General features: G+C 36.2%; 1 protein-coding gene across 1 annotated transcript in view; it reads right to left on the bottom strand.

The window, feature by feature from the left end:
• Positions 1–606: 606 nt before the first annotated feature.
• Positions 607–13,419, bottom strand: part of LOC138432777 (sodium channel protein type 2 subunit alpha) — an 89,345-nt gene continuing 76,532 nt past the window's right edge. The window contains exons 24-27 of the mRNA XM_069574304.1: positions 10,889–11,026; positions 10,413–10,517; positions 4,963–5,233; positions 607–3,419 (exon numbers count right to left, since the gene is read on the bottom strand). Coding sequence (XP_069430405.1) covers positions 2,224–3,419; positions 4,963–5,233; positions 10,413–10,517; positions 10,889–11,026 — 1,710 coding nt within the window. The 3' untranslated portion in view covers positions 607–2,223. The remainder of the gene's footprint in view (positions 3,420–4,962; positions 5,234–10,412; positions 10,518–10,888; positions 11,027–13,419) is intronic.

The raw sequence follows: 13,419 nt of genomic DNA on the forward strand, positions 1-13,419 counted from the left end.
ACAATTAAATACAAAACCAAAAGCAAAACCTTTATTCTTTGCCTTGATTGTAATGTGGTTTACCGTTCTTTATGGTAATAGCATTTTCCTGCATGCATTTCACCAACACACTACAAGTCAATAGCTTTAGTATAAAGAATCTACATTTAATGTCGCTTGTGAAGGAAACACAAAATGTTTTGCTGTGACTGGTAATATAATTTCATTTATATGATTTTTGTGGAATAAAGCTTGGATCTCCTATCATATCTGATAAAGTTCTAATGTCATATGGGTTGGTAAGAATACGATCTATCTGTGTAAACAAACACTGGAAAAGACTGATGATTTATTGAATAAAAAGACTAGGTGGAAACATCTGATTCAAGCAATGCCAAGAATATCAACTCATCATTCCTTAAGCCTCTTTCGATGATAAGGCATCACTATGAAAGCAAATAAATGCTGGACTCAGTCTGAGATTCGTTTCACATTGAAATGTGTGCAAAGTTTACAGTACTAATAAAAAGCAGGAATCTACACTGCATTTTACTCTTTGTTTCTTATTTCGTGAAGTGCTTTAATTTAAAAGTGCTAGGAACAGAAACTAACAATAGTGACTGTGACATCAACCTGAAGATACTTTTAATTTCTCATTTATGTACAAAAAGGCTGAAAAAGAAAATAAAATGAACTTTGTACAATATTTATATTTTCTTAGAAAACTCTAACCATATATTTTCAACAGAATGAAGCAGCTTGCAACCTGTTTGTACATTGGGCTTTTTACCATAGAGTATTCAATTAAGATTGGAAGGATAAAATGCAAGAAGCTCTTCATTGTTTGCTGCAACCTATTGCTTAATGACATGAAGAATGAGGTCTTGGTAGAACAATTTGCTTCACTTTACCACTGACATATGGCTTCCCATATTAGACTTCTGAACAGTGGAAGGAATAAGAGGCAGCAGCAGAGGCAAGATAAACATGCAGCAGTGACAGCGTCAAACTATAATGGAACCAATTACATCATATTACCTGTTGAAAGCTTGCAAACTCTACTTCTGTGGTACATATTTGATGCAATAAATACTGTGCTTAAGTCATCATTTTTGTTTGCTCAAACATGCACCACTGGGTAAAATTACTATTTACAAAGCAGACTTTTTTATTTTTTAAATTGACATATTCTATGTCAACCTTACCAAGAGCAGAAGATGGCTAAACAATACTGTAGGAAAAAGCAGAATCAACTTTATAAAGTGGTGGTGGGGGATGCTTTTTGGTCAATTCAGGTTTTTAGAAAGGACTGATAGGATATTTTTATTTTATGCCAAAGGACACTTATCAAAAACGTTATAGTCATGCTGCCAGGACTCAGAATGACTATGTAATGGTGTGTGTATATGTGTGTGTGTGTTTCTCTCTGTGTGTATACATATATATGTATATACATGCACATATACATATATACATGTATATGTAATGAATTATGTAAAAATAAAACAACTTTTTAATGCTTGTGGATCCTATGGAACATTTACAGGCACAGTAAAATTTTTCTGGATGAAACATCTTAAAAACATGAACAGCTATTTAAGCACCTCAAAAATCTGAAGACATCCTGACACAAGAAGTAAACTCTTCCCTTTTGTGACGTGATTTTTTTTTTACGTGACAATGAGAAGTGCAGCATGCTTTCATTTAAAATATATCCAGTTATACAATAGAGAAACATAGAATTTCTTACCTTTACTCCCTCTCCCCAAACGTAAACCCATTTACAAAAATAGTCACATATAATAGTAAACAACCTGTGAATTAAAAAAAAAGTGACCAATTCACAGCATACATTTTGTAAAAATATGGCAGGTGTGGCAGTTAGAACATAAACAGCGGTGACAATTACTGTTATCAAGTGTCGCATGTTGAATTTACATAAAAATTTAACTTCCCTCCCCCCTTTAAATTGGTTCCTAGAGTCTGAGTAGCCATTACTCTCTGCTCTTCAGCAGTGTCAGCTGGTTGTGGACACAGAAACCTCCTGTCGATGCTGTTTCTCTGGTTTGTTGAGTCCCAGTTTGCTGACCAGAGGCCCCTGTCTTGTTATAGGCACTGACCTTAAGTATACATTTGTAAAAACAGTCAGTTTGGCATAGACCTCCTGTCGGAGTCCTGTTGACACCAACACATCACCATCACAGGCTGTAAACAATTGATCACAAAATGGAATATTGTTTCCTTTTACTTTTTACTTTCCCTGATATCTTTCCCTTTGTCTTCCTTTTCTGATTTGTCTTTTTCAAATTTTTCTTTCTCGGGTTTGGTCACACTGTCATAGGAAGGTGGAGACGTGGTGGAAGGGGTCATGTCGGTTTTCTCTGGAGTTGAATTCTCATTTAGTTTATCAATGAGGATATCTTCTTTGATGGGTGTTCCCTCACCTTCTTTGCCTTTGTCTTTCTTATATATACATGAAACTTTTTTAACTTTTTGCTTCAAGAGGTAGCGTCTATAAGCCCTCTGGATAACAATAGCAGACACTTCCTCTTGTTTGCGTTTCAGAGTGGTTGTAATGGGCTCATAGGAGACTTTGGAGGGGTTTGATGCCATGAATCTTTCTTCCATCTGGATTCGAAGAGCATCCATCTCTCCACTCTCACCCAAAACACGCTTTGTAAAGGCAAATAAGATGTCAAGGCAGTGGATCCTGTCCCCACTGACCATGGGCAGGTCCATGGCAATGAGCTGGACTTTGTTCGGTTTTGCTATGAGAAGAGGAGGATCCAGGGCAGCTGCGAAATCAGAGAGCTTGGAGAACTCTATGAACTGGGTGGCATCGGGATCAAACTTCTCCCAAACCTCATAGAACATCTCAAAGTCGTCCTCACTCAGGGGCTCTGCGCTTTCTTCAGTAGCAACACTGAAGTTCTCCAGGATGACAGCAATGTACATGTTCACCACGACCAGAAATGATATGATGATGTAACTGACGAAAAAGAAAATCCCAACAGATGGGTTTCCACAGTCTCCCTTAACTGAGCTGCCAGGGTGATCTTTTTCAGGGTCACAGTCTGGAGGTCCACTGTTGAGGATAGGTGCTAGCAATCCATCCCAGCCAGCAGAGGTGGTAATCTGGAACAGGCAGATCATGCTGTTGCCAAAGGTCTCAAAGTTGAACATGTCGTCAATTCCAACCTCCCTCTTAACATAGGCGAAGTTGGACATTCCAAAGATGGCATAGATGAACATGACCAGGAAGAGCAGGAGGCCGATGTTAAACAGCGCAGGAAGGGACATCATCAAAGCAAAGAGCAGCGTGCGGATCCCCTTGGCCCCTTTGATCAGACGCAGGATTCGGCCAATCCTGGCAAGACGGATCACTCGGAACAAGGTAGGGGACACAAAATATTTCTCTATCAGCTCAGCCAGAAACATACCTATGGAAAGCCAAGATACAACAAAAATAATGTTATATGTAATGGCAGCAAACGAAAATGTACATTTCTAAGATAAGCACTAACTATTTTTACAAAATGTGGACATGAGAATTAGGTATACACATACACACAAGCACATACTAGTTTTATAAAATGTGGACATGAGAATTTGGTTCACACACACACATTTACATATACATAATCTGCAATATTCAGTTAGCAAAATGAAACTGGTATGTTTAGTGCTATAACATTAACAGTTTTATACCAACTGAAGGTATTAATGGTCATTTTTCCTGGTTCAAGTAAAGCATATACCAAAAGACACTGTATATGGTAGCCAAGTATAGAAATGGATTTATGTTTCTGAAATACTAGTTTTATACTAGTATTTGCATAAGGACTAATGGATAAAGCATGTGATTTTAGATTAGGAATATGAGACTTATTCTTCTCAGATGGTTTGATCAATTTATTTGGGAGGTGGCAGAAGACACAACCCAGGCTTTCCAGACAGACATACTTGGGACTGAATCCTGGCAATGATTTTATCCATTGCCAAATGGTGATAATAGCTATTAAATAGTTTTGTTGGTGGTGGTTAGGCTTAACATTTACTAAGTCTTCTCTTTGTGCTATATATAAGTGCTAAGGGCATTTACTTTCATAATTTCATTTAATCCTCACAACACCACCTTACAAAAATATTTCTTGGGAAACCAGGGATCGGAGAGGTGAGATTCCTCTTGCCATAGGTCACAGAACTGGTAAAGAGTGAAAACATGGATGCACCAGGTTGTCTCCCAGGAGTCTCCTCCCTTAATCACTACATTACTTCCCTATAGCACCATCATTGGGATCAAATGGAATGACACCTTATTTCAAAGTTCTATTTAACTAGCAAAAGTATATAAACAGTGGAATACTACTATTCACTACTATTCTGCCTCAAACAGGCAGAACTTTACTTCTAGCACCTGATTTAACACACAAGCAATATGTATTGATGAAATGAATCTGCTTTGATTTTTTTGAACAAAATGTCTACTTTTGAAAAAGAATATTATGCACTGTAGAAAATTATCTGAACCCAAAGATGACATGAGGCTCGTTTGAGTGCAAATATATATAAGCACACAACATGTTATTCCAATTATCAAGGACAATTATTTGACTACTTCTACTGATTAATATGTGTACATGTGTGTGAATTGTTTATTCAAAGCAATACTTGTCTATACCACAGGAGTATGACTGTTTATTATGCCAAAGTTGCAGTTATTTTCTTCTGGCATGGGACAAGATGATACATGAAAGCTGCGTGTATAATATAAATATAAATAAATTCTCTCTTTTTTTTTAACATATAGTTTTATGCACAGCACACAGTTAGATAAATGACAAGCTGAGAATGGACTCTTCATTAGACTTTATTTGAAATTTTGGGATGAATGAGAAAGTATTAGTTAAAAATACTTTAAAGATTTAAAACACAAATTTTTACTCCTAAAAATTTCACTCGAGTGAAAGCACCTCTTCTTACCTACAATGGAGAGAATAACCACCACAAAATCAAAAATATTCCATCCGATGGTGAAATAGTAATAACGAAGAGAGATCAGTTTCAGCACACATTCTCCAGTGAAGAGAACGATAAACACCAGATTAATCCAGTACAGAATGTTGGTCATTTCTTGACTCTGGTCGTCAGTCTCCACCATCATGGTGACCATGTTGAGGCAGATGAGGATCATGATGCTGATATCGAAGACTTGTTTGGTTACGAAATCAAAGACCATCCCTTGGAATTTGTTCTGCAAAAAAAAGAGTATGTGAAATTCCCTTAGAGACTGAAAAACAAAACAAGTCCAAGTTATCTGATTTTAACATAGCAATATGAAAATATAGCTTTTATTATAAAACACTCCATGTTTGTTTTACACTTGGAAGAAAATTTTGCATACTGGAATATCCAGCTCTTTCCAAATGTATTTGTTCTATTTATACTGTTTATGATAGCAGATTTTGTAAACTGATTTTATGTTAAGAACCACCTTTTAGTTTCTCAGTGCCTCAAACATAACCATGTGTACAGTAGACAGTAACTATTGATCACTATAATGAATCTTTGTTCGGAGAAGGGGATAGCACCCCACTCCAGTACTCTTGCCTGGAAAATCCCATGGACAGTAGGCTGCAGTCCATGAGGTCTCGGAAAGAGTCCGACACTGAGCGACTTCGCTTTCACTTTCTTGCATTGGAGAAGGAAATGGCAACCCACTCCAGTGATCTTGCCTGGAGAATCCCAGGGACGGGGGAGCCTGTTGGGCTGCCGTCTACGGGGTCGCACAGAGTCGGACACGACTGAAGCGACTTAGCAGCAGCAGCAGCATAATGAATCTTTGTTATCTTCTATGTTTGGGGTGAGCATCAAAATTAACTTTGAAGAACTAATGAATGAATACTTTTCTAGCTTTTTTGGGTCATTTCCCCCCTAGTTTCTTGCTTTATATTCCCCACCCACTATGTGCAGCAAAGCCACAGCATCTTAAATTTTACCCTAAGGTTCAGCTGAGAAGATGCTTTTAAAATTATAGTTCAAGTAAAAGGACATTGGTGTCCAGTTGGTAAAATCCAGTTAAATTCTATATTTTATTTAATAGTATCATACCAGGGTAAATTTCTTAGTTTTGCTGACCCATCTATGGTTATGTAAGATGTTAAGACAAAGGAAAGCAGAGTGAAGTTTATATGAGGTAACTGCTACAAGAATAAAATCATCTTTAAAAAAATTATAGCTTAAAATTTAGATGTCCAAACTTTGCCCTATTCAATCTGGGCTTAATTTCCAAGCACTAACTAGCCTTATGTCTTCTTTATGAAGTTAAGTCCTCATCTTGTAAAGCAATTATGTTCACTGCCCCCTGTTTTTTTTTCTTCTTTTCACCTCTGTGTGCTCAATATTCATCATCCTAGAGCCTGGAACTTGGCTCACCACTGCTAGGTCGTCCTCTACCTTCTCAACTAGAACTACAGACCTTCTGCTATATCTATGCTCACAGTCTGCATTCCAGATGGATGCCTTTATTGGTCTGGATTCTCTGTGCTAATGTTCTGCCCCTGCCCGACTAGAAGAGGTATCCATTAACTCTGGGATATCAAATACTACTGGTTTGTTATATTTTGCAAAAACAACATTTTATTTTTACATAAAAAAACACATGAATAAAATATGTATTTTCTCTGAATACATATTTAGCCTGATGGACTGGACTTACATTGTTTCAGCTGGATCTGTTCTTCAAGGGCCTCCTTCAACTTAAATGCATTTAATTCCAGTTCTAAGCCCCTTGTTCTTAGCTCTTGTGTACTGAAGTCTACCTTTCCAAGTCTGGTTATGTTCCCCTTATTTCTACCCTTCTGATACTTGCTACCACTCTTGTACCATACTGTTTTATCTTGTTTATCCCTCTCTGTCATAATGCTTCTGTCAAGGGGCATTATTAGACTCCCCTTCTCAGTCTGGTGCATCCTAACTCCGTTTTAAGTTTTAAGCACTCTGTGATCTCAGACAGTTTTGTGCTTACATTTTTCATAAAATTTATGACATTTTATTGCAAATGGTTTGCTTTTATTTAATTAAAAAATCAATTTTCTTCCACAGATATAGCACCTAGGGTGAAGCAGATTCAAAATGGCTGAAAAGCAGCAATGTGCTATTCATGTTCATATCAGCATTTTCAGTAAAAATCTCTTTAGATTCTTTACCCATTGAGTTTTCCAGTGGGTTAGATCAACATACAACTCCACTGCACAGCCACTGTCTCATATTTAAATTTCAGAATATGCTGGAGGAAGCCATGTTCCCTAGAGCCTTATTTCTCTCACTTTGTCTTGGCTCTTCCTAATGATTAGCAATTCTTTGTCTCTCACTTGCTCCCAGGATAATTTCAAACTTCTCAGAAATTTCCTATTCTCTTGCCCTCTATTCTTACTTCTTTTTTGAGAACACCAAAGTCAATTGTCATAAAGAAACTCCTCTTCCTTTTTGTCATTTTATATTATATTGATTTCCACACCTATCTTTTTCTGTACTACTCCAAAATCATTGGAGGACTCAGTCCCTTTCCCTCTGTAACCGAATCTACACTGTTTTTAAGCCACATCCTGTGCAGTTTTATTCTACATTTATTCCTTTTCTCTTCAATCTCTTCCTCTCTAGAATTGCTGCTTTGCTCTGAAACTAATCTCTCAATCTTTAGAAACTTTACTACTTTAGAAAATTTACTACTACTTCTAACATTCATTCTCTTTCAGAATCCCCTTTTGATTTTCAAATTCTGTAAACTAGCATCTCCAGTTGTTTTTTCCATTCATGTCCCTACTTCTTATTCTGTGTGACACCACTCTTCATCTAGTATGTAAGGCAGAAACCCATAAGTCATCTTTCTTGCTTCCTTCTTCACTTCTCATATTCAATTAGTAAACCTTTTCATTTCATTCTTATGATAGCTCACAAATCCATTTTATTCATCTCCACACCACTCCGGTTCAGGCTATCACCCCTGAAATAGTTCCACAATGAGTCTGTACTGCGCACACTGCCTCTGTCAATGCTGGTTTGTGACAGTCACGACACCCAAACTGACCAGGTTCTGCTCAATCGCTTCGTTTTGCTCTAAGGACAAAGACTTGTCTTAATGTGGCCTAAGAAGCCCAGAAAAGTCTGGACCATCCTAACCTGTTCATTCTCACCATGTCCCAAATGAACCCCCACCCTCTGCACTCCAGCCTCACTGGCCTTCCTACCTCAGGACCTTCACATATACATCCCTCTTATCTTCTTACATGGCCTATAGACACTTCCTCATTCTTCAGGCCTAGGCTCATGCTCAGAAAAGCCTTCTCTGATTAATCAGACCCTTCTTTCTTATTAGCTCTCATAGCTAAATGGATTCTTTCCTTCTAGGATATTTCTATTTGTTGGTGTGACTATTTGATTACCAAATAGACTCTCTGTTTAGTATTGAATTCCAAATGCTTAGCATCATACATTGTAAATGAATGACTGAATTAATTTGCCACATGGTTTCCAATAATATTCTAGCTAAATGCACTAATCATTTCCTGTGCATCCCTACCCCTACTAAAGTAAATCTACATGTTATCTGATGTAATTAAACAGCCATTACATTTTTTTCTCATTATCTACATGTATGTGCTGCCTTACTAATAAATCTCACTCTTTCACTAATTTACCTCTTCTATGATGGTGAAGTGCACAAGGCTTCACGCTCAGCACTTTTTTTTTTTTGGTATAATTATCTTTCAAAAATGAACCTATGCTTTAGAGCTCAAGTGAATTATGTATGACAATGACAACTCTAAAATCCTTATCCCATATTCATAAGACCTAATCTTCCAAACGCCTTTACAGAACTTTCAGTTACATTAACAGAATCAATAATTTCACAAAACATTAACTGCTTTACATTATTTATTTATCTATATGTCTTTCCTCTTTTCCTATATTTTATAGGTTCTTCATCCCACTGAGCCTTCTTGTTGGCTCATTTATTTCCAGTCCTATTGGCATGACCCTATATTGTGGACTCATCTTGTATGTAAGGGTTCATCTTCTTGTCTAAGGCCCAGCATTACTTTGTGTCTAACATTTTCCCATCAGTTCAGTTCAGTTCAGTTCAGCTCAGTTGCTCAGTCGTGTCCGACTCTCTGTGACCCCATGAATCGCAGCACGCCAGGCCTCCCTGTCCGTCATCAACTCCCGGAGTTCACCCAAACTCATGTCCATTGAGTCAGTGATGTCATTCAGCCATCTCATCCTCTGTCATCCCCTTCTCCTCCTGGTCCCCCATAACAGTCTCTAAAAATCTCTTTTTCTTCACATTACCATGCTATTCACTTAACTGTATCATATTTTTACTTGGCTAAATTAAGATGGATTTATTCGGATTCATAGTGGGCTTGATTCATTTAACCCAGAAAACCTTGTGTTTCCTATTTACTATTTCAAAAATATACTGCTGTTCTCCACTGCAATATTTATTTCCATGACTTTGGAGTTTGTTTTTTCATATAAGTCATTACGCTGCTTTGCTCCTTTATCCATTCAAGTGGTATTATTTCTCAAAAAGTAGGCTCAAATTATACATTCCTTATGTTTTGTCCAATATTACCATCTACTTTCTTTGGGCTTTTGGCTATCTTACAAACAGAATAGGGGCATGGCCAGTTTTAGGTTAGCTAGTTTTACATCATCACTAATGGAGTCATAGAGTCATGATTCCTGGGGAACACATGATTACCTTGTACCCTGTATACCTTCAGAGAGGAGTTCTGAAACATGAAAGAACTCAGGGACTCTTCTGACAACAATTCCTTGCAGCAACCAAACAGACCAGTAGCCACTGGCAAATATACAATTGCAATCACCATAAAGAGCCATAGAGAATGATGTCATCTGATTTAGGGCAAGATGCTTGGAGGAAATAGGAAACTTTTCTTAAAAACCAGGAACAAACAAGACCTATGACTTGTTTCATTAATGATTCCATTCAAACCGCAGAGCTGGACAGAATATGGGGCATATCCAAGATGTATCAATTATCCCAATTGGTCCTCACTGCACTCTGAGAACATTCAATATTTCTACACTATGTATATACGAATATGTTTTCCTCTCTACATTATTAGAAGCTCCTCAGTGACATCAATCCTATGGAATAATATTGGTATATAGCCTGAACATTTTTACTTATATATATTTTATGTCTGTGTATAAAATATATTACATAATTTCTACATATTATGTATCTAAAAAATACCAAATACTTAGACTATTGAGGCTATCTGGTCACATTGCTAAGGCAGAAACTGTTTTGCAAATACATGAAAACCAATATCTAGCAATTTGGACTATAAAAGTGATAGATAACATAGCTTTTATTAATGATGAAAGTATGCTATTCTTACAGCAGGTCGAGGTATGGGTTTTTGTGGTTTCTTTGAACCCAATTTTTTCATTGCATTGTAGTATTTCTTCTGTTCTTCTGTCATAAAAATGTCTTGACCTCCAAAGTAAAGAAATGAAAGGAAAACTTGTAAAAATCATGTTCTTTGCTAGCTATAAAATCCATATTAGTAATTGTGTCAAAAATGTCTCCACATTCTATTCTAAAGTTACTAACTAACATGTGTTTTAGATATGCATATATTCAATGTGTAAATTAGTAAGATTTCTGTACTGGAAATATCAGTACTTTCAGACAGCTGATAGTAATTCAGCTATCTGAATTATCAATCACTTAAAAACTCATAGATGATTAAGTCAAAATAATTTCTGAATTTTATATTCTTTCTTTTTGATGACTGCACTTGGAGCCAAAAGGAAACAGTGTGATATGTTTAGTTAGCACTTTAGAGCAAAGATGAAGTTTTAGTATACTTATCTTTTTTTTCTGCTGGTTGAAGTTATCTATGATGACACCAATGAAAAGGTTTAGAGTAAAGAATGAACCAAAAATAATAAAGATGACAAAATACAGATACATGTACAGATTGTCTTCATACTTGGGTTGTAATTCTACCTACAAAATATAAAAAATGATAACCATTAGACCTAAAACTTGTTTCATAGAAAAGACATCAGTGAATTTTCAATTCTCAAAGCATATCTCTATCACTAGAAATTTTTAAAAAGTTAAACAGATTTTAGGAAAGATCAAGTTTAACACACTTACTGAAGAGTCTCCAAACTCTTTCATTGACTTGAGAACATGAAACAACTCATAGAAAAGTCTGAATAATTAAAATTCATTTCACCCAATAAATGCCTAGGATATGAATGCACTTTTAAGACCCCAATGGGGCATGTGGGGTGAGGACTTCCTCTTCCTATAGAAGAGATGCTACAGTTACACTAGTTTATGTTAAAAACTTTCAAATTTTACTCTCTCTGACTCAGTTTCTTCATCAGTAAAATGGAAAAAAACAGAACCAACTCTAATATGGTAGTTCAGAAGGCTAAATATATTACTATATGAGAAGTGTTAGAATAGAACCTGGCCAATAGTAATAGGTAAGAGTAAGGGTTTGATTTCTGTTATATATTTCTCTTGCTAGACTAGAATTATTACCATATGTGTTGACATAAGTATATCAGTAGGATCTTTCCATTCTGAAAATGAGTCTATTGATTCACTGTACTTAGCAGGTCTTAAGGACTGTTTCTGTAACAATGATGTGCTCTCTTATCCAACACAGTTCTGTTTTTTTTTTTTTAAAGTATGAATAATGTTGATAATCCTCAACTCTTTTAAAGAAATGAAAGTGAAAGTGTTAGTCACTTAGTTGCGTCTGACTCTTTGCGATCCCATGGACTGTAGCCTGCCAGGCTCCTCTGTTCATGAAATTCTCCAGGCAAAAACTCATTCTATAAGGCCACCATCACCCTAATACCAAAACCTGACAAAGATGACACACAAAAAGAAAACTACAGGCCAATATCACTGATGAACATAGATGCAAAAATCCTTCACAAAATTCTAGCAATCAGAATCCAACAACACATTAAAAAGATCATACACCATGACCAAGTGGGCTTTATCTCAGGGATGCAAGGATTCTTCAATATCTGCAAATCAATCAATGTAATACACTACATTAACAAATTGAAAAATAAAAGCCATATGATTATCTCAATAGATGCAGAGAAAGCCTTTCACAAAATTCAACATTCATTTATGATAAAAACTCTCCAGAAAGCAGGAATAGAAGGAACATACCTCAACATAATAAAAGCTATATATGACAAACCCACAGCAAACATTATCCTCAATGGTGAAAAGTTGAAAGCATTTCCCCTGAAGTCAGGAACAAGACAAGGGTGCCCACTTTCACCACTTCTATTCAACATAGTTCTGGAAGTTTTGGCCACAGGAATCAGAGCAGAAAAAGAAATAAAAGGAATCCAAATTGGAAAAAAAGAAGTAAAACTCTCACTGTTTGCAGATGACATGATCTTCTACATAGAAAACCCTAAAGACTCCACCCGAAAATTACTGGAGCTAATCAATGAATATACAAAGTTGCAGGATATAAAATCAACACACGGAAATCCCTTGCATTCCTATACACTAATAATGAGAAAATAGAAAGAGAAATTAAGGAAACAATTCCATTCACCATTGCAACGAAAAGAATAAAATACGTAGGAATATATCTACCTAAAGAAACTAAAGACCTATATATAGAAAACTATAAAACACTGGTGAAAGAAATCAAAGAGGACACTAATAGATGGAGAAATATACCATGTTCATGGATCAGAACAATCAATAGAGTGAAAATGAGTATACAACCCAAAGCAATCTATAGATTCAATGCAATCCCTATCAAGCTACCAGCGGTATTTTTCACAGAGCTAGAACAAATAATTTCACAATTTGTATGGAAATACAAAAAACCTCGAATAGCCAAAGCAATCTTGAGAAAGAAGAATGAAACTGGAGGAATCAACCTGCCTGACTTCAGGCTCTACTACAAAGCCACAGTCATCAAGACAGTATGGTACTGGCACAAAGACAGAAATATACACCAATTGAACAAAATAGAAAGCCCAGAGATAAATCCACACACATATGGACACCTTATCTTCGAAAAAGGAGGCAAGAATATACAATGGATTAAAGACAATCTCTTTAACAAGTGGTGCTGGGAACACTGGTCAACCACTTGTAAAAGAATGAAATTAGAACACTTTCTAACACCACACACAAAAATAAACTCAAAATGGATTAAAGATCTAAACATAAGACCAGAAACTATAAAACTCCTAGAAAACATAGGCAAAACACTCTCTGACATCAATCACAGCAGGATCCTCTATGACCCACCTCCCAGAATACTGGAAATAAAAGCAAAATAAACAAATGAGATCTAATTAAAATTAAAAGTTTCTGCACAACAAAGGAAACTATAA

The sequence above is a fragment of the Ovis canadensis genome, chromosome 2 (genome assembly GCF_042477335.2).
Source record: "Ovis canadensis isolate MfBH-ARS-UI-01 breed Bighorn chromosome 2, ARS-UI_OviCan_v2, whole genome shotgun sequence".
In the NCBI taxonomy this organism is placed as follows: domain Eukaryota; kingdom Metazoa; phylum Chordata; class Mammalia; order Artiodactyla; family Bovidae; genus Ovis; species Ovis canadensis.